The sequence below is a fragment of the Macaca nemestrina genome, chromosome 9 (genome assembly GCF_043159975.1).
Source record: "Macaca nemestrina isolate mMacNem1 chromosome 9, mMacNem.hap1, whole genome shotgun sequence".
In the NCBI taxonomy this organism is placed as follows: domain Eukaryota; kingdom Metazoa; phylum Chordata; class Mammalia; order Primates; family Cercopithecidae; genus Macaca; species Macaca nemestrina.
The window spans coordinates 1,977,716-2,004,803 of NC_092133.1; the positions used below are offsets into that span (position 1 = coordinate 1,977,716).

General features: G+C 51.5%; 1 protein-coding gene across 1 annotated transcript; it reads left to right on the forward strand.

The window, feature by feature from the left end:
• Nucleotides 1–7,045: 7,045 nt before the first annotated feature.
• On the forward strand, nt 7,046–14,936 carry LOC105470846 (uncharacterized). Its single transcript, XM_071068914.1, has 3 exons — nt 7,046–11,398; nt 11,677–11,932; nt 13,642–14,936. The coding sequence occupies exons 1-3, from the start codon at nt 11,025–11,027 to the stop codon at nt 13,771–13,773; spliced, it is 762 nt and encodes a 253-aa protein (XP_070925015.1). The 5' UTR covers nt 7,046–11,024; the 3' UTR covers nt 13,774–14,936.
• Nucleotides 14,937–27,088: the final 12,152 nt, after the last annotated feature.

The following is a 27,088-nucleotide window of genomic DNA, read 5'->3' on the forward strand; positions in this document are numbered from 1 at the left end:
GACTTGAGTCAGAAGAGCTGAGGCTGCCCCCCAGGGAGCTCACCCAAGCTACAGGAGAATTCCAAAGGTAATCTAACCCTTGACAGTCAAAAGAGCTAGGAATGCATTTGTGTTGATTTTTTTATTTGGTCACAAGCATGAGGCCTTCTGAGGGAGGAAGACAGTGGCAGAGCAGAGCTAGGGGCAAGAGGGAACGCCTGTAATTTCTGAGTGACCTTGTTTCTGCCATGTGAAGTGCTGGGCACGAGTTCCATCAGAGGCCTAAGGCGTGGATCTGAATGAAATCAGATGATTGAAATGACTAATTTTCAGATGAGCACTTTGTAATGCTGGAGTGTGAACCTTTAAAAAGACAAGATATTATTGATGGATGGATCCGATGGGACCTGAAACAAAACAAGGAGTTTATTATGACAAGGTGAATAGTAGTGTGCTGGGAAATACACGTATATAGTTCCGTATAAATAACATTGTGTTTGGGGAAGGGCCTGCCCCCCGTGTGTGTAGGGGCTGCACAGCTGCCTTGATCATTGAGATAAAGACAAGGACTTGGATATTTGTCAGGAGGGGTAGGAGTAAGTGGAAATTGTCTAAATCACATTCCTTCACTAGTGACTCTGAGTGCCATGAGCTAGGAGCATATTAGAGCCTGACGGAGTAGGTCGAAGGTTAGATGAGAGCTAGACAGAAGCAGCGTTTCCAGGCCTGCAGCCTTTTATCTATGACGTTCTAATAGTCATGGCCTATTCTAATAGTCTAATAATGATGAAACACATGAGAAATAAGCACCTTACATGCTCACAAGCACTGTCGTAAGGGTTTCACATATATGAGTTACAGTCACGTGCCACCTCAAGGCGCTTCTGTCCCTCAGATAGCATGTACGGTGGGGCTCCCATGAGGCCCCAGTGCAGCTGAACTGTTCCTATGGCCTGGTGACACTGGGTTGCTCCTGACCCTGTGTAGTCTAAACTAATGTGTGTGTTTGCGTCTTTGTTTTTAGCAAAAAGTTGAAAAAGTTAAAAAAAATTGAAAGCAGAAGAAAGCTTATAGAATAAGGATATAAAGAAGGAATATTTTTGTACGGCTGTACAATGTGTGTTTTCAGCTAAGTGTAATTACAAAGGAGTGAAAAAGCTTAAAACGATGAAAAGTTTATACATCAAGAAGTTACAGTAAGCTAAGGTTAATTTATTATTGAGAAAGAAAAAGACTTTAAAATAAATTTAGCGGTGCCTAAATGCACAGTGTTTAGAAAGCCTGCAGCGGTATACAGGAATGTCCTAGGCCTTCCGCATTCACGCACCACACACTCGCTGATTCACCCAGATCGGCTTCCAGTCCTGTGGGCTTTGTTCATGGTAAGTACCCTATACAGGTCTGACATTTTACTTTTCTTTTTGTTTTTTTTTTTTAGAGATACAGTCTGGCTCAGTCACCCAGGCTGGAGTGCAGTGGTACAATCTTGGCTCACTGCAACCTCCACCTCCTGGACTCAAGCGGTTCTCCTGCCTCAGCCTTCTGAGTGGCTGGGACTACAAGCATGTGTCATCATACCCAGCTAATTTTTGTATTTTTAGTAGAGGCGGGGTTTCACCATGTTCAGGCTGGTCTCGAACTTCTGATCTCAGGTGATCCACTCACTTGGGCCTCCCATAGTGCTGGGATTACAGGCGTGAGCCACCACACCCGAGGTATGCCCTTTTAAAAAATTTTTTTAACCTTATTTTAACTGTCCCTTTTCTATATTTAGATAGAAACACGCAAACAGCACTGTGTTACAACTGCCTGCAGTACTCAGCGCGGTCCTCTGCTGGACAGGTTTGTTGCTGTTTTAGGAGCCGTGGGCCGCGTCGTGCAGTTGTGCAGGCTGCTGTGCCGTGGGCCGTGTCATGCAGGCTTGTGTGCCAGGGACTGCGTCATGCAGGCTTGTGTGCCAGGGACTGCGTCGTGCAGGCTTGTGTGCCATGGACTGCGTCGTGCGGGCTGCTGTGCCGTGGGCCATGCTGTCCAGGTGTGCACAGGTACACTCTGCATTGTTCGCACAGTGATGAGGTCACCCAAGGGTGCATTTCTTGGAACGTATCCTCATCATTAAGTGACTCATGACTGCTCTCTCATTCTTCCCTCAGCCGTATGGGGTGCGACAGTTTGGTTTAATATGTGAAGAAACTGAGGTACAGACGGGGTAAGTAACGGGTCCAAGGTCGCTCAGCTGTGAGAGGCAGAGCAGGGATGGGAAATGGCTTCTTCATCGTGACCCTGCTAGCCGCTGACCAGAGGAGGGCCCTACCTGCCACCAGGAAGGGTCAAGCCTACCTGAAGGGGGTTACAAGAGGTAAAAGGGATGTCGCAAAGTCGATCTTTTTGTGTTGCTGCTTTTATCATAACAGGTTAGAATTCTTACCTGACGCTGTGAGGCTTGCCTATCAATCCTTCTTCCCACAGCAGGGATGGTAACCGACTTGAGCACGAGGCAATTCCTCATTCATTGATCTTGGTAGCCCAGAATCTGGTGCAGGTCCTGCCAGAGAGAGGTGCTCAATAAATGTTTGATGTGTAGTGGGTTCTGAGGACCACTGGAGAGAAGGCGTGTCTGGGAACCCATCCCTCTAGAGGCTCAGATCAAGGCCATGGCTACTCAGTGTATCTTCCCTGACCACGGCCATGGGTTCCTCCAATTTTATCATTGTTGATTTGGAACTCTGATTCTACTTCTTAATTTAGCAATGCTTCATTACTGTTCTTACAGTCACTACTTTTCTTGTTGAAGCACATCCTTTGGCGGTTCTCTTGTGAGGGTGTGTGGTAGAACCGTCTTCTTTATGCTCCCTACGCTGCAGTGGGTAGGAGGAAAGTTCCATGGCGACCGTTGCTGCTTTGATGGGGTCTGCAGCCTGTCCAGCTGCTGTCCCATCACTGGCTCTGCTTGGCTCTTTGGTGGCGGAGCTGATGCCGTCTGTCTATGTTCCCTTGACTTCTTTTCTGTGCTCATGCTCTCAAGCTCCTGGCAGGCAGGACCTGCACCTCCCTGCTGGACGGCTGCTGTCAGGTTGCAGGAGCCCACTCTGCAGCACACAGATGGCCACAAAGGCCTGAGAAGGCATGTGCCACAGGGGCAGCCCCAGTTAGGACTGCCCAGAGATGTCACCCACACTGTCTTCAGAACCATGCGATTTGCCCGCATCACACTCCTGCACAGCCTCTGTCCCCTCCTGGACCAGCATTTAATTCTTCCCTCAGGGCCTGCTCCTGTGAAATCCAACCTCAGCCTGCAGCTGTAAAATATTTTGTGTACTCAGTTAACCCTCGGTTTCACTCATTGTGTTTACCTTTAAATTTATTTTTTATGTAACCTGCTTTCAACTGAGATTTGTATTCCTTCAATTTTTGAAAAATATCGCCACTATCTCTTCATATACTGAGTTTTCGTAATTCTCTTCTTCCGGAACTCCTAGTAGGTGAACACTGGATCATTTCAATCTCTCTTCCAAGTTTCTTTCACAATTCTACTTTTACGGTTTGTCTGTACTATGTTGTGAACGGATTCCTCATCAACATTTTCCAATTCACAAACTCTCCTCTCAACTGTTTCCCATCTGGGATGTATCATAGTGGTTGGATTATTTCTTTATTTCAGGAACTGCATTTTGTAATCTCCGAGATTGTGGTTGGATTTTTTTTTTTCATATTTACCTCTTCTTGTTTTATTTCTGCCTGTTCTGTTTCAAAATTCCTCACTGGGCCTCGACTTATTTCTTTGACATTTATTCACCCTTCAGCACTCGCCCTTTGATGCCAGAGCCAGGGTTTGCACAAGACTTCCCCAGGAGTTATTGCCAGCAGCCATTGCCAGCAACTCCCTGTTGGATTCTGCCGACTGGGGGCACTGGGGAGAGCAGGGGCAGCCAGAGAAGTGAGGGGCTCTCTGCCGTCATTCCACAGCAGCTGGGGTGCCGAGCGCTTCCTGTTCATCATGGTACCCACTGCCTTTCATTTACTCTAAAATTCCATTGCTTGTGCGACACACCAGCCATTTGTGTGTTCATCACGGTACCCACTGCCTTTCATTTACTCTAAAATTCCATTGCTTGTGCGACGCACCAGCCATTTGTGTGTTCATCACGGTACCCACTGCCTTTCATTTACTCTAAAATTCCATCGCTTGTACGATGCACCAGCTGTTTGTGTGTTCATCATCATACCCACTGCCTTTCATTTACTCTAAAATTCCATTGCTTGTGCGACGCACCAGGCGTTTGTGTGTTCATCACGGTACCCACTGCCTTTCATTTACTCTAAAATTCCATTGCTTGTACGATGCACCAGCCGTTTGTGTGTTCATCACGGTACCCACTGCCTTTCATTTACTCTAAAATTCCATTGCTTGTACGATGCACCAGCTGTTTGTGTGTTCATCACGGTACCCACTGCCTTTCATTTACTCTAAAATTCCATTGCTTGTGCGACGCACCAGCCATTTGTGTGCTCTTTAGAAAGAAGCAATGCTGCCAATTAAATAAGGTCATGTTGTTTATGGAAATATGTGTCCAGACTTCAGAGATGTTGAAATGTGAAAAGCTATGGCTAAGATAGTGGGATTTTAAAGTGTTTGTCAGACGGTTCTCTAGTATTTATGTTCAGATCGATGGTTTTGTGTGCTGTCTTCTGTCTCTTTTTGAAGAGAGCCTCATCCTGTCCCCGTTTGCTATGTGTGCACTCCTGCCAGCCCCCGGGACGAGTTCCCTTTCCTCCTCTTTGTGCTCTGAGGGGGCGGGGCTGCCACGGCCATTCTGAGGAAGAGGATCCTGCTGCCAGAGATGCAGCCTCACTCACTGAGAGTCACATGGGAGGAAAAATGCTTCTGGTTCTCCACAAGTGTCCTTTTTCTTTTTCCACTTATTTCTCTACTTGTTTGGATGGTAGATATTAAACGCCTATTCTTAGCAGATGTCCTAGATATTTTAACATATATATAATTCATCTAATTCCGGAGTGCCAATGCTTTCATCCTCCTTTTTGAACAACCGTGGATCTTTCTGTGCTGAAATTCTCTATCATCTATTTCTGAACCTCATGCATCTTTGTCCGGGATTCTTTCCCCACCAACTCCTGCAGAGCAGGCCTTGTTTGTAATGAGTCAATGTTTGTTTCAATGCCATGAGTTCCCGCCATCTTCACTCTTCTCGCATCATGGACCTTCCATCTGAGGTCCTTCCCTTGTGGCCAAACTGCAGACTTTAGAATTTCCTTTACCTGGGGTCTCTTGGTATGTGGGAGGCTGCAAAACTGTCCATACATTCTCCCCGTACCAAGCTTGCTTCTCCACCCCTTGGGGCTGGCTTGGAAAGGGGATGCCGGCAGATGCGGGTGAGGTGCTTGCCTGTGGCGGTGGAGGGGGACTTGCTCTCCTGCCCGCTTTGGACCCTGGGCCACCTTGTGCATGAGCCTGAGCAGGAGTGTTCAGGTCCCAGGCAGCAGCGGGTGAGGAAGGGGGGCCATCCTGGGTCACCCAGCAGCTGACCGGATGCCGGCTGACCGCAGGTGCAGGGGAGAGCAGAAGTCAGCTCGGCCCCTCCGTCCTCAGCCCAGCAAACGCTCAGGAGCATGACGGTTTACACCATGAAGCTCTGGGGTGGTTTGTGCTGTAGCAAAGCTAATTTTCATGGTGACAAACTTAGTGTTATCTTCCTGAAATATCTTTGTTTCATCTTCATTCTAGAGACTTCTAGCATTGGTGTAGAATTCTAGGTTGAAAACTGTCTCAGAACTTTGAAGATGTTCAACTGTCTTAACTTGCATTTTGCTGTTGAGAAGTCAGCAGTTAATCTGTTTTTCTTTTGTAAGCAACAATCCCTCCCCCGCTGCCCCCCAGCCATTTCTAGATGCTTTTAAGATTGTGTTCATTGTCTTTGACGTTTTTTAGTTTCACAGTGATGCATTTTGGTGTGGATTTTGTAATATTCATCCTGCTTGAAAGTTGAGGGGGTGGATTTTAGGATCGAGGTTTGGTGTCTTTTTATGTTTTTTTGAGCATTATTAGCTGTTATCTCTTTAAATATTGCCTCCTCATTTTTCTCTCTACTCCCTTTTGAAATTCAAATAGATTAATGTCAGACCTAATTCATCTTATCTTCCACGTCTTAATGTTTTCCGTCACTTTCATGTTTCCCATCTCTTTGTCTCTGGACTGTATCCCTGATAACATCTGACACATCTTACCAAGTTTCTCTCAAACTCCAGCTAGTCTGCTGCTATTTCACTCATATCTTACCAGAAGTTTTATTATTTTTTGAATATCTTGTTTCTTACTAATACATTTAATCTTCCTTTTGAAACTTCCTTCCAATTTTTAAAACATGTTAAAATGTTAATATTATATTAATGCTATGTGTCTGGTGTTTCCGATATCTACGGTCTCACTGAGTCTGTGTTTGCTCTTCTGTTTTTCCCACTCACTCACACTCATGGCACCTTTCTTCCTTGTGTATGTTGGGTGGGGAACTCATCTTCCTTTGAACTGGGAGTTCTTTGAGACCTGGGTTGAAGTTGAGAGGACTTTTTCTCCGTTTCTCCCTCCCCTCCCCTCCCCTCTACTCACCTCCCCTCCCCTCCCCTCCCCTCTGCTCTCCTCCCCTCCTTTCCCTCCCCTCCCCTCCCCTCTGTTCCCCTCACCTCCCTCCCCTCCCCTCTGCTTCCCTCCCCTCCCTCCCCTCCCCTCCCCTCCTCTCCCTCCCCTCCCCTCTACTCACCTCCACTCCCCTCCACTCCCCTCTGCTCCCCTCCCCTCCCCTCCTCTCCCTCCCCTCCCCTCTACTCACCTCCACTCCCCTCCACTCCCCTCTGCTCCCCTCCCCTCCTCTCCCTCCCCTCCCCTCCTTCCCCTCCCCTTCCCTCCCATCTCCTTCCCTTCCCTCTTATCCCCTTCCGTCCCCTCCCCTCCTCTCCCCTCCCCTCCTCTCCCCTTCTCTCCCCTCCCCTCTGCTCCCCTCCCCTCTTCTCTCCTTCCCTCCCCTCCCCTCCCCTTACCTCCCCTCCCCTTTTCTCCCCTTCCCTTCCCTTCCTCCTTCTTTTCTGTTCTTCTTATTCCTCTTCCTCCTTCTTCTTTCTTTCAACGTTTGAGGTTACTTGGGCCATTGATATCTGGAACTAAAGTTTACCCTGAGGTTTGCAGGGTCACACAGGTAGCCTCACTGATCACAAAGCTGTTTGAGGACCCATTTGATGACAAAATGAGATTATTTTTTTCCCTTTACGTAATTCCAGGGTTGAGACAGGTAAGTTTTCTTTCTGTCCCCTTCTGAGTGATCGCTTTATTTGTTGTTCACTCTTACACTGGGCATAGCCTGTAGATGGTCCCAGATTCATCCGGGGTCTCCTGTGTTTCCCTGCTCTGGGTCAGCCTCAGGCCCCATCTTCTTCTCCCCACAGTGCTCAGGGGCTCTGAGGTGAGGCGCGTCCCTGTGGGGTAAGTGCTGTTGGGTGGGTGCACCCCCAGGTTCTGTTTTCAGCTCCCTTTCAGGGCCTGTCCCGTCATTGCCACTGTGCCAGCCCAGCCATGGATTTGAAATCAGTTCAAAATAGTTCACTCGACTTTTCTATGTTTCGGTGGCGGTGCCAGGATGCTGCTGCAGGATAAGCTGTTCTCAGGGTCTCAGCATCAGGTTTCCCCTCAGCTGCAGTCTTATTGTTTGCAGGCTCATTGTCAGTGGGAGGAGTTTTGCTCTGTTTTGTTTTGTGGTTAGTCTGTTTCTCTTTCTTGCCTTCCCTCCATTCCTGCCGCACTTCTTTCTAGCAGCTTTGCGGTTGTCTGGTGCCTAAATGCCCTGTCTCACGACGGTGGTTGGGCTTCTGTCCCACTGGGGCACGAGGGGTCTCCCAGATGGAGCCATGGTTGGCAGGGGGTTGACTCACTGCTGACCCCGAGGTTCAGGGCCTCCTACCTACCCTGGCTTGTGGGTTCAGGGTGCTGAAGCTCTGATAGGGGTCAGGCAGCTTTACTGGGGGCAGGGGCAGGAGCCCTTCGTGCCTGGCTGGGGGTCTTTCACCCTATATGGGCAGTTTCAGTCTCTCCACCATTCAGGAGCAACCCACTGGCCCTGCTGCCTGTTACCAAACCTGAGGTCCACAGGCTGGGGTCTTTGGCCACCCACAGTGCTGTGCTTGTCATTTGCAGACAGCAGGCTACATCCTTCATGGCTTTTTTCAGTGCCTGCCATGCGTCTGGAGCAGAGAAGAAAATGAAGTGTGAGTGCCCTGCCCCCTCCTGACCACAGGTTTAAGATGTGGCTTTGAAGCCTGTACTCTGGTAGCGATTATTTTGTGGACAGAATAATCTCCCAGGTAAAAAGTGACAAGTTCTCTTTACGCATGCTCATTCCTTCCTGAAGAGACCAACGCGAGCTCGCCAGGTTTGTGCAGGTCCTGGTTGTCTCACCCGATAGCTGTGATCACCAGCCAGCACGTGGCTCCCCTGAGCCTTTATCCTCGTCGGCACCACTCGGCAAATTCGTCTCGTGGGTGACTGTTTCCCAAGCATCTCTACATGCCAGGCCCCGACATGCAGGCAGGAGAATGCCCCACAGATGTTCCCACTGAATGCCCCAGGGCCTGGGGGTGTGAGGGTCACATGACCAAGGAGAGTGACGGCTGCTCACTGCTGACCTGCGTGTGGGGAGAGCCTCCTGGTCACCCAGGGAAGCTGATGTCTTCACGAACCCATGAACATGGAAGGGCGAGGCAGGAGAGGAGGCCAGAGCCAGTGGAGGCCAGAGTGGTGCTGCAGCGCCAGCTCTGAGACGGCCTAACGGCCACCAGCCAGGGAAGGCAGATGCCCACTGAAAAAGGGCAAGGAAGCGGATGCGTCCTGGAGCCTCGGAAAGGAACACGGCTTTTCCGAGATGCTGATTTGAGTCCAGCGAGACCCAGGCCAGGTGTGGGAGCTCCCGAGCTGTTGGGTGGTAACTGTGCTGCTGGAGCCTCCCGGTTTGTGAGGATTTGTCACAGCAGCTGTGAGGCGTGAATATAGCCATACTCAGTGAAGGGCTTGGGAAGTGATTCCCCGTCAGGGCAGAGGGCGTCTAACACCTGATGTCCTGACCAGGCTAAGGGCCTTGGGCTTCTTCCCGCAGCCTCCGGTCTCCGGGTCCCACCACCAGCCACGCAGCGACTTCTAAGGGGAGCGCAGATGCCTGGTCCCAGCCAGACGGTAATTGACAGGCAGCTGCAGGGACCTCTTCTGATTCATTCACGTCGAAAAATACCCTGGATGTATTTTTATGATGCCGTGCGGGGTGGTGAGACTTTGCGGCCATGGTTTTCCCACGGATTTTTCAGGGAGGATTCTCTGCAGCCGCTTACTTCGAATGCTTTTGACAGGGCAGCTGCTGTTCACAGCCCTGTGGTCCCAACACTGATGACTTAGGATTTCACCGAGAGCAGGGAGCACTTGTCCCTCTTCAGGAGAAGGATGTGGACTTAAAGATGGTCCTGCAGGTCAGCGCAGGGCGGGCCGGCTGCTGAGGGAAGCTGGGCATGTCCCAGGTAAGCAGAGAGGGTTAGCGCTGGCTGCCGGGCTCCTGCAGTCTGGCCCCCTCTTTCCTGGATGGGAGTCTCCAGGGCTGGGGGAGGGTGGGTGCTTGCAAAGCCACCTGCGCACTGGGGACGACCCTGACGTGGGGGCCCTGGGCCACGGCTCCTCTGACGCCTCTTCCTGTGAAATAGAAGCAGTGCCCCAGCCTTGTTTCTTTTCTTTTGTTGCCTCGTGATTTATTTTCATGCCCCAGCAGGCAAGCCGAGGCCTCATTCTTTCCACACGTCCCTCTCAGCTTTCCGGGGCCAAGGCTGGGCCTAGGAAGCAGCATGTCCCTTTTGCTCGAGGAGGGGCAGGCGCCGGCCACTCTGCTCATGTGTTCAGTCCCAGGGAGAATCTCTTCTGCTCTGCGGGGTCCTGGGAGGCTGGCTGGGTGGAACTTGTTGGGCACACAGCCCTGGGGGTGTTGTGGAGCTGACAGCCTTCCTGGGTGGAAAGACTGGCTCCCTGGAGTGAGGGGAGGAAGTCAAGGGGCTGACCAGGGCTTGGGCCCCTGACCATTGGCCTATGTGGGGAGGGAGCTCCCCCTTAGCTCCCTCATGGGCTCAGCTGGCCCCAGCAGGCTGGTTTCTCATGACTCTCGTGTCAACCACTTGTCCTCCAAAGTCTTACACACATACACACACATGTGCATTCACACACATGCACATGCATACACACATGCACACATGCAGACTTGCACACACATGCACACGTGCATGCACATACGTGCACATACACATGCACACACGCAGACACAAACACACATGCACACGCACACAGGCGCACACATAAACATGCACATGCACACACAGGCACACACGCAGACACAAAGACACGTGTACATGCACAGACAGGTGCACACACACACGCACACACATGCACACATACGCAATGCACACACGTGCACACATGCAGACATACACACATATGCATGCACACATGCACACACACATGCATACATGCACATGTGCACACACACATATACACATGCACACAGCACACTTATGCCCATACACCCTCACACAGTCTCACAGTCACACACATGCACTCATGTTCATGCCCAGGGTCCGGAGCTGTTCCCTGGGAAGCCTTTCCCGCTCTCTATAGGATTGTGATGGGGATGCAGGCACAGCCGATGACGTCTCACACCCTCCTCAGTGGAGCTCCCAGGCTGGGGGCGTTCCCAGGGGCTCTTCCTTTGCTCCAGGTTCCAGTGAGTGCTTGTGTGGAGCTGCTGCTCTGTGTGCCTGAGCTGCGGATATCCAGTGGAGTCTGTGACATTGCCGCTCCTTCTCACCCTGAGTGCCTGCAAGCACCAGTCAGCCGTGTTATTGAAGTCCGGGCATTCAGGGCTGTGCAGTTCCCCGAAAAGCACACGAGGCAGAGTAGAGAAGGCCTCGGTGTCCTACGGGTTTATAACTTTTAGCTTTTTAATATATCGTTGCGAAAAATGGCAACCCTGCTGCAGCCCCCGTGGGAAGTCAGGGCTGAGCAGGCCTGTGGGGTGAAGCCGGCAGCCCCTCTTTGGCCTCCGGGGTCGGGGGAGCAGAATACGAAGCTGAGCATTCCTGAGGATCTGTTCTGGACACCTGCAGAAAGCCCTGGAAGCCCAACCCATGGCCACACATCCTTCAGGAGCCGTCCCGCCGCACCGGGTGGCTGGAGAGACCCTGTGTCCGCCGCTCCCCCTGCCACAGGCCACACAGACCCTGCTGCACCGGGTGGCTGGAGAATGAGACCCTGTGTCCGGAGCCTGAGGCTGCCCCCACTGCAGGGCACACAGACCCGTGATCTGGGCCAGCCCGTCCTGTCTGAGTCACCTCCGTATGTATCCATATGTGTGTGTACGAGTTGTGTGTGTGCTGTGTGTGTTATAAGTGTGTGTCTGTATGTGTTGTGTTATCTGTGTGTGTGTTGTGTGTTGCGTGTGTGTGTGTGTGTGTGTGTGTGTGTGTGTGTGTGTATAGGTCTTTATGCTGCCTGCATCTTGAAGGCCCCTCTTAACTGCCGGCCCGCCTGGGCTGGGATCTGGTGACGATGCTGCCTCTTTTCTGGGCTGGGCCTTCTTTTCTGTCAGGGCTGTCAGTGGTAACTTCTTCCAGGCAGTCCTCTGTGGTGCCCAGGCGGGGTCAGGCACCCCTCCTTCAAGCCTCCTGGTACCTCACCTCTGTCCACCGTGGCCCTGCAGAGGAGCCGCACCCTGCCCCGCCGGCGCTGCCGCCTCTGCCTGCCTCTCGCCCTGAGCGAGCACCTTCCACCTTAGCACCTGCTCAGGGCGCGCGGATGAAAGACGAGCGATGGGCGAATACGTGCAGGAAACGCACTCCCATCGCCGCGGAGGCGTCTTCCCGCAGGCTGGTGAGGCTGCTTCTCTGTCTTGCAGTTTGTAAACTGCTGTTCATTGACGTTTGTCTGTCCTGTAAGATCGATTTAAAAGCTTCATCTAAATTCACATTCATACTTCATGCCTCAGAATAGGGACGTCTTTTTGTTTCTGACTGTTAGGAACCAACATGGTATTGGAAAAGGCAAGAGCTTTGGTCACGTTCCCTATGCTTAATTCTCACTGGTTTTAATGTGTCTCTCAAACATCTGGTCCCATGTCCCGGGTTTTAAGTTAAGGGAATAACAAAATCACTGCAGGCAGCCTCCTGTGCTCCTGTCCTCCCATGCCCCCTGAGCTCCCAACCTCCCGGGCTCCTGTCCTCCCACACTCCCATCCTCCTGTGCTCCCATTCCCCCATGCTTCTGTCCTCCCGTGTTCCCATCCTCCCATGCTCCCCGTGCTCCTATCCTCCTGTCTCCTGTGCTCCCATCCTCCCATGCTCCCCGTGCTCCTATCCTCCCGTCTCCTGTGCTCCCATCCTCCCATGCTCTTGTCCTCTCATGCTCCTGTCCTCCCATTTAGCATCCTCCCATGCCCCCTGTGTTCCTGTCCTCCTAGGCTCCTGTCCTCCTAAACTCCCGTCCTCACGTGCTCCCATCCTCCTGTCCTCCCATGCTCCCATCCTCCCATGCTCCCATCGTCCCATCGCCCCTGTGCTCCTGTCCTCCTGGGCTCCTGTCCTCCCATGCTCCCACCCTTCTGTGCTCCCATCTTCCCATGCTCCTGTCCTCCCGTGCTCCCTGTGCTCCCATCCCCCTGGGCTTCTGTTCTCCTGTGCTCCCATCCTCCTGTGCGCCCGTCCTCCCCTGCTCCCATGTTCCCATCCTCACGTGCTCCCTGTGCTCCCATCCCCCTGGGCTCCTGTCCTCCCATGCTCCCATCCTCCTGTGCTCCCATCTTCCCATGTTCCCGTCCTCACGTGCTCCCTGTGCTCCCATCCCCCTGGGCTCCTGTCCTCCCATGCTCCCATCCTCCTGTGCCCCCTGTGCTCCCGTCCTCCTGTTCCCCCTATACTCCCGTCCCCCCGGGCTCCTGTCCTCCTGTGCTCCCATCCTCCCATGCTCCCACCCTCTCCTGCTCCCATCCTCCTGTGCTCCTATCCTCCCATGCTCCTGTCCTCCCGTGCTCCCTGTGCTCCCATCCCCCTGGGCTTCTGTCCTCCTGTGCACCTGTCCTCCTGTGCTCCCATCTTCCTGTGCACCCGTCCTCCTGTGCTCCCATCCTCCTGTGCTCCTGTCCTCCCATACTCCTTGTGCTCCCATCCCCCTGGGCTTCTGTCCTCCTGTGCTCCCATCCTCCTGTGCTCCCTTCCTCCCATGCTCCCGTCCTCATGTGCCCCCTGTGCTCCCATCCCCCTTGGCTCCTGTCCTCCCATGCTCCCATCCTCCTGTGCCCCCTGTACTCCCATCCCCCCCGGCTCGTGTCCTCCTATGCTCCCATCCTCCCATGCTCCTGTCCTCCCGTGCCTCCTATCCTGCTATTACCCCAAAAATGGGTCTTCCAGGGAGACGGAAGGTGAAGTGTGTGTCGCGAGGCTTGATGAGTTAAAAACAGATGTTTACTTCAAATTTTAATGAAAGTGTGGCGGTCTGAGGAGTGGTCTCCACAGGGAAAAGCATTCCTGCTCTGCATTTGGGCAGGCTGGTGCCGAGTCTGAGGTTTCCCGCCTGTCTCTTTCCAGTGGGGGATGCCGCTGGGACGGACCCCAGGCCTCCGCATGAGCTTGGCTATGACGGCGTCCTCTCTGGACCATGCAGAGTCTGTGAGGCCATGCAGAAGAGGGCCCAGCACAGATCTGGCACCGAAGGGGTGAGAGCTGAGAAGCACCTATGTGGGGTGGCCCAGGGGTTCACCAGCTCATAACTCCAGCACCCGAGTGGGTGTGTCACAAGAGTTCACAGGCTCACGACTCCAGCATCTTTAAAATGTGACGATGGTAGCAGGAAATTGAGAGTAACATAAACCTGTGTCCAGTTGCTTTGAGATAAAAGCACTGGTTTAAGGAATGTAGACACATTATTAAAAGAAAAAACAAAACCTGGCCTAGCTGGTGTCCTGAGCATTGTTCAAACGGAAGAAGAAAGAGAAAGTGGGCAGGGTGCAAGACGGAATGTGCAGGTGACTTTCCTTTCAGGCCGGGCAGGGCCGCCAGGGTCAGGCTTTGTCTGGCTATTGAGCCAGTGTTCTGCCCAGGATGGCAGCGAGTTGGCCAGGGGGCCTCAGCCGCCCTGGCTCCTGTACGACCAGCCTCTTCTTGGGAACCGCAGCTGGAGAAGAAATGGGGGCCCCTGCATATCGCATCTTCAGGGTGTTTTCCGTGCCGTCCTTTCCCTGGGTATTTCCCAAGCACTTCCTCGGTGGAAAGCAGACACGGGGTCCGCAGCCCTCGGTGTAGGAACTTTTGGACAAGGTCTCCAGGCAGCAGCAAGAGCCAAGCAAGCCCATGCTCGGCTCACTGTGCAGGGCTGTCCAGGAGATGCTGGCCTGTCTTACGTGCCCTCCACCAGAGACCTCCCGGCCTGGAGGGCTGCAGATCCCACCCTGCCCCATGGTGACTTTCAGAAAAGGGGAGCAGTGAGGTAGCCTTGACTGCACTGACATGGGCCCTGAACCCTCCAGTGAGTGACCTCTGCCAGCATGGGCGGCCTGGGGCACCCACACCCCGGTATCCCTTCCTCATGTGAGTCTGAGTAGGGGGTATCTGACTGCAGGGACAGGAAGCAGCTGTGGCCCCTCTCTTTCCCTCCCTCTCTGTGTCTCCCACACCCATATGCGTTTTGGAGGAAGGCGGCCCCGTTGCTGACTTGGGAGGGCTGGTCCTGCATCCTTGTACAGCAGTGGTGAGCATCTCCCTGTGGGGCAGGGCTGTGGCTTTCCACGGTTCCCCCGGGGGTGGGTAGCAGGGGAAACCCAATGCCTTCTTTATTTAGCTCTGTTTTTGGCTTGAGTTTCCATGGAAACCACGGGTAGCTGAAAGTTTCTGAGCTATTGTTATTTTTAAGAATATGGCTCCTCTTTCTTGCCCACGTTCAGATAGCAGTTTCCATGGGAACAGAATAGAAAGTGCCAGGATGAGAGGGAGCCCATTTTGGCCATGTCCCTGGCTGTCTGTGGAGGGGAGGCTGGGGAGGAAGGGAGTGCACGGAGGGGACCGTGGTCGGGGAGCCCAGCACCCTCTGGCTCCTTCCTGGACACGGTTCTGCCACTTCGGCAGGAAGGGGCTCCAGGACGAGCCCCGATCACTGGTGATTTGCCTTCACTGTGGTGGCTTTCAGTCTTTGGGGAGGGACCATGATGCCAGAAAGGGGCGAGAAAAGTTTCAAAGAAGGTTTATCCCAAAGTGCACTGAGTGCTGGTCCCCAGACCCTCCCATAAGGACCTGCCAGGCCCAGAGGGGCCCCAGATGCGCCGCCACCCAGAGGCGGTGTCCTCACAGGGAAAGCCAGGTGCGGGGAGCACAGTGTTCCTCTGGGCGCAGCTATCATCAACCCAGCTTGGAGGAGACGTCCTGAGGCCCTGGAGGTTAAGCCGCTCATCGGGGTCTCAGTCTCACAGCTGCGAAGTGTCCCTCAGCCTCCGGTCCCCAGTGCCCAGGATCACTGTGCTTGTGCGATGCTGCAGGTGGGAGGTCCTGGGGTCCGGGACCCGGGAGAGAGGCTTCCTCATGGGCGCCTGAGGCTTTTCCAGGCACTGGGGGTAGAGCCATGAGAGGCAGCCTGGCGAGCTCAGGGGTGGGGCCTCGTGCTTCCCAGATCCCCACACCCGCACACTCCTGGGTGTTTGTGCATTTAACTCTCACATGCCCTCCTTGCTGACTTGAATCGTGCCCGCCAGCCACCCACCCCCGCCGTAAGATATGCCCACCTGGTACCTGGGAATGTGACCTTATTTGGAATAAAGGTCTTAGTAGATGTAAGTAAGTTAAGGATCTTGAGGGAATATTCTCAGGATAGACCATGTCTTCAGCCATAAAATAGAACTCAATATATTTTATTTATTTATTTATTTATTTGAGATGGAGTCTCACTATATCACCCAAGTTGGAGTGCAGTGGTACGATCTTGACTCACTGCAACCTCTGCCTCACCAGCTCATGCGATTCTCCCACCTCAGCCTCCCAAGTAGCTGGGATTACAGGTGTGCGTCACCATGCCCGGCTAATGTTTTTTGTATTTTAGTAGATACGGGTTTCACCATGTTGCCCAGGGTGGTTTCTGCCTGCCTCGGCCTCCCAAAGTGCTGGGATTACAGGTGTGATCCACCGCGCCAGGCCTCAGTACATTTTAAAGACTGCTATTATGCAAAGTATCTTCTGACCAACATGGGATAGAATTAGAAATCAGCAAAAGAAGGAAATTTGGGAAATTCACAAATACGTACAAATTAAACAGCACATTCCTCAATAACCAGGTGTCAAATGAGTCACAAGGGAATCAGAAAATGCTTTGAGATGAATGAAAATGAAAACAAAACATACAAAAGCTTATTGGATGCAACTAAAACAGAACTTTGAGGGAAGTTTGTAGTTGCAAACACTTATATTAAAAAAGAAAAAAGATCTCAAATCAATAACCTAATCTTTACCTCAAGAAACTAAAAGAAAGGAAAGCAAAATGAATCCAAAGCAGACAGGTTTGAGGAAATAATAATGATTAGAATGAAAAGAAATAAAATATAGAGTATAAAACAAGAGAGGAAATCAACAAAACCAAAATTTGGTTATTTGAAAAGATCAACGAAACTGACAAGCCTTTAACTAGATGGGCAAAACATACAGAAGGAGAAGGCTCAAATTAATAAAATCAGATGAAAGAGATAACATGAAATCCAACCTTATACCATACTGGCTAAAAAATACAAAAAATTAGCCGGTGTAGTGGCGGGTGCCTGTAGTCCCAGCTACTCAGGAGGCTGAGGCAGGAGAATGGCGTGAACCTGGGAGGCTGAGCTTGCAGTGAGCCGAGATTGCACCACTGCACTCCAGCCTTGGTGACAGAGCGAGACTCTGTCTCAAAAATAAATAAATGAATGAATGAATAAATAAATAAATGAAAATAAAAAAAGGAAAACCAACCTTATAGATATAAAAAGGATTATCTAGTAATTGCAGCACTTTGGGTGACCAAGGTGCGTGGATCGCATGAAGTCAGGAGTTCGAGACCAGCCTGGCCAACATGGTGAAACCCTGCTTTTACAAAAATACAATAATTAAACAGACATGGTGGCATACGCCTGTAATCCCAGCTGCTTGGGAGGCTGAAGCAGGAGAATCACTTGAACCAGGAGGCAGAGGTTGCAGTGAGCTGAGACTGTGCCACTGTACTCAGGCCGGGAAAATAGAGTGAGACTCTGTCTCAAAATAAAATAAAATAAAATAATAAGGATTATCAGAGCATATTATGAACAATTGCATGTCACTACATTTCATAACTAGATGACATGGGAAAATTTCTAGGAAGACATAAACTATGAAAACTGATTCAAGAAGAAATAGAAAATTGGCATAGGTTTATAACAAGTAAAGAGAGAGACTAATGTTTAAAACTCAACGATGCAGATGTGTAATACAGAGCATGTATAAAGATCCCGCAGCACATGTCATAGTCAATGGTACGGATGTGTGATAGAGAGCGTGTATGAAGATCCCACAGCATGCATCATACTCAATGGTACAGATTTGTGATAGAGAGCACATATGAAGATCCTGCAGTACGTGTCATACTCAACTGTACAGATGCGTGATAGAGAGCGTGTATGAAGATCCCACAGCATGCATCATACTCAATGGTACAGATGAGTGATTGAGGGCATGTATGAAGATCCCGCAGCATGCGTCATACTCAATGGTACGGATGTGTGATAGAGACTACGTATGAAGACCCCAGAGCATGTGTTGCACTTGATGGTACAGATGTTTGATAGAGAGCATGTATGAAGATCCCACAGCATGCATCATACTCAATGGTACAGATGAGTGATTGAGGGCATGTATGAAGATCTGGCAGCATGCGTCATACTCAAGGGTACAGATGCGTAATAGAGACTACGTATGAAGACCCCAGAGCATGTGTCGCACTTGATGGTACAGATGTTTGATAGAGAGCACGTATGAAGATCCCACAGCATGCATCATACTCAATGGTACAGATGAGTGATTGAGGGCATGTATGAAGATCTGGCAGCATGCGTCATACTCAAGGGTACAGATGCGTAATAGAGACTACGTATGAAGACCCCAGAGCATGTGTCGCACCTGATGGTACAGATGTTTGATAGAGAGCACGTATGAAGATCCCACAGCATGCATCATACTCAATGGTACAGATGCATGATAGAGAACATGTGTAAAGATCCTGCAGTACTCGATGGTACAAATGCATGATAGAAAGCACGTATGAAGATCCTGCGGCATGCATCATACTCAACGGTACAGATGCATGATAGAGAGCATGTATGAAGATCCCAGAGCATGTGTCACACTTGATGGTACAGATGCATGATAGAGAGCACGTATGAAGATCTCACAGCACACGTCATAATGGTACAGATGCATGATAGAGAAGATGTATGATGATCTGGCCGCATACGTCACACTTGATGGTACAGATGCGTGATAGCATGTATGAAGATCCTGTAGCACGTGTCATACTCGGAGGGGGAGACTGAGTATTGGGGGAGACCCCCAAGGTCCGGAGTGAGACGTGGGTGGCACTGCGAATATAAAATGTTCAGAACAGGCCAATCCCTAGGCAAAGCAGATCAGCGGTTGCCATGTGGGGACTGAAGAAGGAAATGGGAAGTGACTGTCGCTGCGTGGGGACTGAGGAAGGGAACAGAGAGTGACTGTCCCCACATGGGGGCTGAGGAAGGGAATGGGGAGTGACTGAGGAGGGTATTTTGTATCTTTTGGGGGTGATGAAGATGTTCTAAAATTAGGCAGTGGTGATGATTTCACAACTCCATGATTATACTCAAAACCACTGAACTGTACACGTTTAAAAAGTGAATTTTATGGTATGTGAATTATGCCTCAATAATGCTGAAAAAATAAAAACAAAAAAAAGGTCAGATGCTGATGCAAGAAATCAAGAAGGTGTTTACCTGGTGGGGTGGGAGTGGGGCAGGAGAGTGGGGATTTGGAGGTGGGCAGGGGCATGGGTTTTGTGGGGGTGCCTGGTTAGGTTCTGTCTCTTGGTGTAGGCGCTGGTTACATGATGGTTTGGTTCGTGAAATCCAATGAGCTGCTCACTTATGACAAATGCACATTCTATTCCAGTAGAAAGTTTTAAAAGGAAATAAAAGTAAACGAGCATGGCCAGGCTCACACGGCAGCGTGGGGTGGGAGTCATGGCTGCAGAGGGACACTGTGCCCCAGAAGGTGAGGTGGGAGCTGGATCGTTTCCCATCTGGGTGTGGAGCTCGCAGTGAGCTTGCATGTTGAGGGTGGGCTAGGATGGCAGGGGAGGTACCTCCAGCCAGGTTAACTTGTGCATTTCCCTCAAGGCTTGCTCAAGGTCACCTTCTCCTTCCAGCTGCATTTTGGGGGTCCCAGAGCAGCCCAGGCCCCTTCCTCAGCCCTAGGGTGCCTCACGCTCACACATTGCATGTGCGCCCAGCCTCCTGCCTGCCCGCTCTCATGCCTGTGAGCTCCTCCGTGGAGGGGCAGGGTCTTGCTCAGTGCTGTGTTCTCAGCACTTAGCAGGTGCACAGATGTTTGCTGATTGACTGCATGAACACATGCTGCTGTGCATGATGGGTAATGAAGCCGCAGCTGTGCATGATGGGTAATGAAGTCACAGCCCCCACACTCAGACCCTCCTCCCAGTCCTGAAGGATGGTGTCCATCCTGTGGGGATGGTGGGCAGTGATCTTGTTCCCCGCCACCCTCTACGTTCAGTATGGAGCCCAGGCAACTTTCAGGAGGAAGACAAATGCCAGGTGTTGCTCCCTGTTTGCCCCTTTGCCCCTCTCCCTAGAACAGCCGGCCGGCCTCCCTGGTCCTCGGCCAGCACAGGGCTTGTGTGCAGCCCCCAGAAGCAGGCCTGGGCCCTCTGTACCCCAGCCCGGCCTTTCCCCAGGCTCTGCATCCCGCCTCCTCTCAACCTCTCTGCCTCTGCACCTGCACTTTGTAGATGGGTGAGATGTCCTCCAGGTCCTTCCCACATGTGCCATGGTGGGGTCACTGGGCATCTCCTCTCACTTAGCAAAGATGGGCACCTCTCTGCAGCCTCCCCACCATGGGGTATGGGGAACCCCACTAGGAATTCCATGCCCTGACACTCAGAGAGTCACCTGGGACACTCACAGATCATCCCACACCCATCATTCTTACAGGTGCGGGTGGGTGAGAGGGGCGTCCAGAGGAAGCTCGTGGGGCCGGGGCCCTGTTTAGGCCAAGAGCGCCAGCACTGGCCTGGCTACTGGTTCAACCCTCCGGAGGCTGACCTTAGGAGGTTGACCTTGGGCAAAAGACTTCACCTTCCCACGATTTTTTTAATGCAGTGAGGCTGTGGCGAGGATTATTGTCAAATTCTGAGAACAGAGTCTGGCCTGTAGTAAAGGCTCCAGAAATATAAATGGAGGTGACTTCTCTCATCCCTCCTTTGGCCACCGGTCTCTGACAGACCAACCTCGCACCAGGAGGCAGTCGCGGCGGGCAGTGTGGGAACTTCACTCTTCCAGGGATCTGTGCCCGGGCTCACCCATTCCCTACAGAGACTAAATCCCAGACCTTTCATTGCTTTTAAACAGTGTTCCACATTTTTGATATAAAAACCCTGAAGTGCTGAAAGCATGAGGCGCGTGGGGAGGGATGTGCGTGCCCCCAGCCCACTGGCACTGACTTGTCCCCATTTTGGGTGCTCAGCTTGATCTGAACTTCAGGGATCTGGCTTCCTTCCCACTTAACATTTAAATACATAAGCAACAACTCAACTTTTCAAAAGTAATGGCGCTCCTTTGATTTCCGCTTATAGGCTGGAGAAATGCAATTTCTGCTTCTAGGCTGGCTCCCCTGGCCCCAGAGCCTCAGGAGGGCAGGTGATGCCCCGGTCCCCTGCTTAGGTGTGGCCTCGTCCTTGTCCTCTGGCCTCCACTCCTTTGCCCTGTGCCCAGCCTCCTTGGCCAAGGCTTCTGCTGTCTTGTGACCCTCATGGGTCCCCAATAGCCCACCGTCCCTCACGTCTTCCCCAGATGACCAGGGGCTGCCCCAAGTCCCAGGGGCCAACGCTGAGCTTAGCTCCCTGCTAGGCCCTGGACACCCCACCTGTCCGGACCTGAGGGTGGGAGGCTGGTGCCGTCCTAGGCTCTCCCTCCCCTGACTCTGAGAGAGCTGAAGTCCTGTCTTGTGGGCCACCTGCTTCCAGGGGTCCCACAGCCTCAGATTTCTTCTTCGATGATCACAGCAGATCCTCTCCTGGAGCCCTGGCCTGCAGGCCCCACTTCCCTGGCCTGAGAAGGCTCCTGAGGAATAAACACAGCTGCCCCGACCCGTGCCATGCCTGGCGGCCGCCTGGATTTTCTGCTCAAGTCCAGCTCTCTGGGTGCTCGGGGTGGGGGTTGCTCCCCACGGGTGGCACCTCCTTGTCCTCGCACTCTCTCCCCTCCCTGTGCCCAACACCCACCTTAGGGCGAGGCAGGCCGGACAGCCAGTCCTTGTGGAAGTCTGCAAAGCAGCAAATAGGCACTTTTCCTTTTCTCTTCCACATTTTCACTGATTTGGCAGGAAAAATGGCGTTTTGTTTTAGGAACGATGATCACCGGATGAGCTTTTCACCGGGCAGCCACAGGATCGAGCTCTGAGGGCCGCATCCTCTTCCTCCCTCCTGGTCAGAGCGTCGCACCCCCAAGGCAGCCATTGCTTCCCGCGATTGCTTTATTTTTCTTTTACTTTTTCAAAGGCTTCCTGGCTTTCTACCTGGTTATTCGATATTATTTGATAATCATGCTGTCCTATCAGACAAAGACTTGCATGGATTTTTATTCAAATAGGGTGAACCTAGATGTAATTTTGGAATTAAGTTTTATGATTTTCTTTTCCTTAAAAAATTTTCCAGTTGTTGCTGTAACAAATTACCACAAATAGCCCACATTATTTCGACGTTCAGGAGGGAGGAGGTTGGGGCAGGGCTGGCTTCTCGTGAGGCTCTGGGGGAGATCCACCTCCGGCCTTTCCAGCTCCTCTCGGCAGCCTGCGTCCTCGGGCTCCTCAAAGCCAGCAGTGCCGCCTCTTTGAATCTCTCTCATCTTGCCTCGGTCGCTGTGTTCCGACCCTGACCCTCTGGCCTCCCTCTTCTAGGGCCCCTTGTGATGACACTGAGTCCACCAGCTAAGTCTCAAGATCCCTGTCACTCATCACACTTGTGAGCCGCTTTTCCCACGACAGGCGGCCTGCACAGGGACCCTGAGTGCGATGATGCAGACACAGTCGGGGCTGACGTCATTCAGCTGACTCCGCATGGCACACCTGCTATTATTTTTCTTTCTATGTCCCCATACAGTCGTGTAATTTTCTGCAGGTAACTCTTTCCATTGTATGGCAACAATCCTGCCAAACATGTAGGTTTTCTGCCTCTACAATGAAAGGTATTAGGATTTTTTTCCCTCTACTGATTATTGCTACCATATAGAAAAACTACTGATTTATTTACATGATCAGGTTTTCAACAACTTTACACAGAAGTCTTTTATGAATTCTCGTAGATTTTCCTCTTATTTTCTGGAATTTTCTTGGTATTCAGTAATTGCATCAACAAACCATGATAGTTAGAGCCTCCATGCCATAATTAGAATCTAGCATCTAGAGCCTCCATGCCATAATTAGAGTCCAGCATCTAGAGCATCCCTGCCATAATTAGAGTCCACAATCTAGAGCCTCCCTGCCATAATTAGAGTCCACAATCTAGAGCCTCCCTGCCATAATTAGAGTCCAGCATCTTGAGATTCCATGCCATAATTACAGTCCACAATCTAGAGCCTCCATTAGAGTCCACAATCTAGAGCCTCCATGCCATAATTAGAGTCCAGCATCTAGAGCCTCCATGCCATAATTAGAGTCCACAATCTAGAGCCGCCATTGCCATAATTAGCACCCAATATCTAGAGCTTCCCTGCCATAATCAGAATCCAGCATCTAGAGCATCCCTGCCATAATTAGAGTCCAGCGTCTTGAGATTCCATGCCATAATTACAGTCCACAATCTAGAGCCTCCATTAGAGTCCACAATCTAGAGCCTCCCTGCCATAATTAGAGTCCACAATCTAGAGCCTCCCTGCCATAATTAGAGTCCAGCATCTTGAGATTCCATGCCATAATTACAGTCCACAATCTAGAGCCTCCATTAGAGTCCACAATCTAGAGCCTCCATGCCATAATTAGAGTCCAGCATCTAGAGCCTCCATGCCATAATTAGAGTCCACAATCTAGAGCCGCCATTGCCATAATTAGCACCCAATATCTAGAGCTTCCCTGCCATAATCAGAATCCAGCATCTAGAGCATCCCTGCCATAATTAGAGTCCAGCGTCTTGAGATTCCATGCCATAATTACAGTCCACAATCTAGAGCCTCCATTAGAGTCCACAATCTAGAGCCTCCATGCCATAATTAGAGTCCAGCATCTAGAGCCTCCATGCCATAATTAGAGTCCACAATCTAGAGCCTCCATTGCCATAATTAGCACCCAATATCTAGAGCTTCCCTGCCATAATCAGAATCCAGCATCTAGAGCATCCCTGCCATAATTAGAGTCCAGCGTCTTGAGATTCCATGCCATAATTACAGTCCACAATCTAGAGCCTCCATTAGAGTCCACAATCTAGAGCCTCCATTAAAGTCCACAATCTAGAGCCTCCATTAGAGTCCACAATCTAGAGCCTCCAATCTAGAGCCATAATTAGAGTCCAGCATCTCGACTGCTTTCTGCATTCCTAGACGTTCTACAGAGTCCATGCACAACGGTGGAAGAGCGGTTCTGTTTCAGGTTTTAATTGCTACACTTTAAAATTTCCTTTAAAGAGTTTTTTCCATATGAATTGTGCCTGAATGGGTGGAGGTAGGTGGCAGGCGGCAGTTCTCTGAGGACTGGGGTCGGGGAGGGTCTGAGCCACTTCTCTGAGCTCCCACAATCCCTAGCTCCCTCCTGGTTTCCATCTTCGTTGGGGGACTGGCATCTCTGAGTCGTGGGGGTGCAGGCACCCTGCTCTCTCGTGTTCTCAGAACTTTTCTCCCTGGACCCCTCCGTCCCTTGGCCTGCGTCCTGTGCCCGGCAGAGGCTGCCCGTGGTCCAGGAAGACAGAGGGGCACCGTCTTCCTTCACGGAGGTATTTCCTTCAAAGTAGAGCCAGGCAGTGTGATTGTCATAAGTGAGTCTCCAGGCTATGGAACATAAAATATTTATATCTATATCAGGGAAGACAGATTAATCCAATAATGAAAACAGTCTGGAGACCACACCAGCTCTTCTATTTATGAGGGCTTCCTTTTGGGGAGCACCAGTGTGGGATCAGGGGCTCGCCTCTGCAGCCTCTTTGCAGGGAGCTGTCCTCGGCCTTCCTCCCTGTCACCCTTGACGTGCTGTGGGTAGACAGCCCAGGCCATCTGACAGGTGTTTGGGGGCGAGCGCTCTGGGTGGGCAGCCCCTCAGGACTGACAGCCTGGCGTGGGCCCCTCCAGAGGTCACTCGCAGCCACCTTTTCTGCTCTTCCTGCCTCACTGTGAGCCCTCTGCTGGCATTGCTGTGGATGGGAGGCTGAGCTGGTGCTTCTTTGCCTCTATCCTAGAGAGCCAGGGCCAGGGAAAGCACGCATGGGCAGCTGCAGGGCCAGGGAAAGCACGCATGGGCAGCTCAAATCCTACTGGGGAGCTTCTCGAGGAAGGAGACTTCACATCAGACTCACCACAGAAAGCAACTTGCAGAAAATGTCAGTGGCAATTTCTCTCCTCCCACATGGCTCCCTTCCTGGCTCCTTCTCGGGGCATCTGGCTGACCACTCATCTGCCCCTTCTTCTACCAGTGCTTTGGGAAAAACCATAAGTGGGAATGTTTGGATTTGGCCCCTACCCTATATGAACCTCTCACCATCTCCTGTTTTCCCTCCAGCGTGGTCCCAACCCCCCACATGCCTGTAATTTCCTCAGAAACTGGGAACAGAAACAAGCTATTTTCTTTTCTCTTTTTTTTTTTTTTTCAGACAGAGTCTCACTCTGTCGCCCAGGCTGGAGTGCAGTGGCACGATTTCGGCTCACTGCAAGCTCTTCCTTCCAGGTTCACACCATTCTCCTGCCTCAGTCTCCCAAGTAGCTGGGACTACAGGCACCTGCCACCACTCCCGGCTAATTTTTTTTGTATTTTTAGTAGAGACAGGGTTTTACCATGTTAGCCAGGATGGTCTCGGTCTCCTGACCTTGTGATCCACCAGCCTCAGCCTCCCAAAGTGCTGGGATTACAGGCGTGAGCCACTGTGCCCAGCTGAAACAAGCTATTTTCTAAAGATGTGTTAGTTCTTTTAGCAAATCAGCCCTGAGACTCCTGATCAAATAGCTGTGTGTATCTGTATCTGAGTATGTTCGTCTCTGCATTCCTGTCTGCAGTGGTCATCTCAGTACCCATCATTCATGGTGTGTAACCAATCACTCCAACATGTAGGTTTAACACTGAAGTAAAGCAGCAGGCAGGTTTTTTCTTACAATTATGTCGTCAGCAGTTTGGGCTGGGCTCAGTTGGGTGGTTCTTCTGCTGGTCTCATCTGAAGTCACTTTCTGACTGCATTCATCTGGCAGCTTGATGGGCAGTTGGTGCCGGACATGGGCTGTGTGGCCTCTTCCATCTGGAGCTGTGGTCCACAGGAAGCAGAGTGGATCTTTCAGACTCTTGAGATCTTGTCTTGTGTGTGCATGCCTGTGTGTGAGTGCATGTGTGTGCATGTGAATGTGTGCATGTGCCTGGGTGTGAGTGCATGTGTGTGTAGGTGTGTGTGTGCCTGGCTGTCAGTGCATATGTGTACATGTGCATGTGTGCATGTGCCTGGGTGTGAGTGCATGTGTGTGCATGTGCATGTTTGCATGTATCTGGGTGTGAGTGTATGTTCATGTGTGTGCACCTGTCTGTGGTGCCAGTATGTGCATGCGTGCATTTCTGCATGCCTGAGTGTCAGTGCATGTGTGTGCAGGTGTGCATTTGCCTGGGTGTGAGTGCATGTATGTTCATGTGTGTGTGCGCCTGGGTGTGTGTGCATGTGCATGCATGTTTGTGCCTGGGTGTGAATGCATGTGTGTGCATGTGTGCATGTGTGTGTGGGTGTGTGTGCAAGTGCATGTGTGCATGTGTGTGGTTGTGTGTGAATATGCATGTGTGTGTGTATGCCTGGGTGTCAGTGCATGTGTGTGCATGTGTGCCTGGGTGTGAGTGCATGTGTGCATGCATGGGTGTGAGTGCATGTGTGTGCATGTGTGCATGTGTGTTTGCACCTGGGTGTAAGTGCATGTGTGCATGTGTGTGTATGCATGGGTGTGAGTGCATGTGTGTGCATGCCTGGGTGTCAGTGCATGTGTGTGCATGTGTGCCTAGGTGTGAGTGCATGTGTGCATTCATGGGTGTGAGTGCATGTGTGTGCATGTGTGCATGTGTGTCTGCATCTGGGTGTAAGTGCATGTGTGCATGTGTGTGCATGCATGGGTGTGAGTCCATGTGTGCATGTGTGTATGCCTGGGTGTGAGTGCATGTATGTGTGTGTGCGCCTGGGTGTGAGTGCACGTGTGCATGTATGTGCATGCATGGGTGTGAGTGCATGCATGTGGACACGTGCCTGTGCATCTGTCTCATCAGGCATGGGGAGAATCATGGAATTAGTTTGTAAAGAGTTTCAGGAGAGCCCCGGTCTCATGGATGCTGTCCTGGTTGGCATGAGCATCATGACCCCCTCCAAATGTCCCCAGGACAGGCTCTGCTGGAGTCTTGGCCTGGGTGAGGGGCTCTTCTCTCTGAGGACAGCATGGGCGGCACCTCAGGCCCACTCACAGGAGTGGGAAAACGTGGGCTGGATGAGTTTTGCTCCAGTTCTGGGGCTTGGCACCTGGTTTACTAAGCAAATCAATGAGCAGTCCTGCTCCTTGGATGATCCTTTTCATCT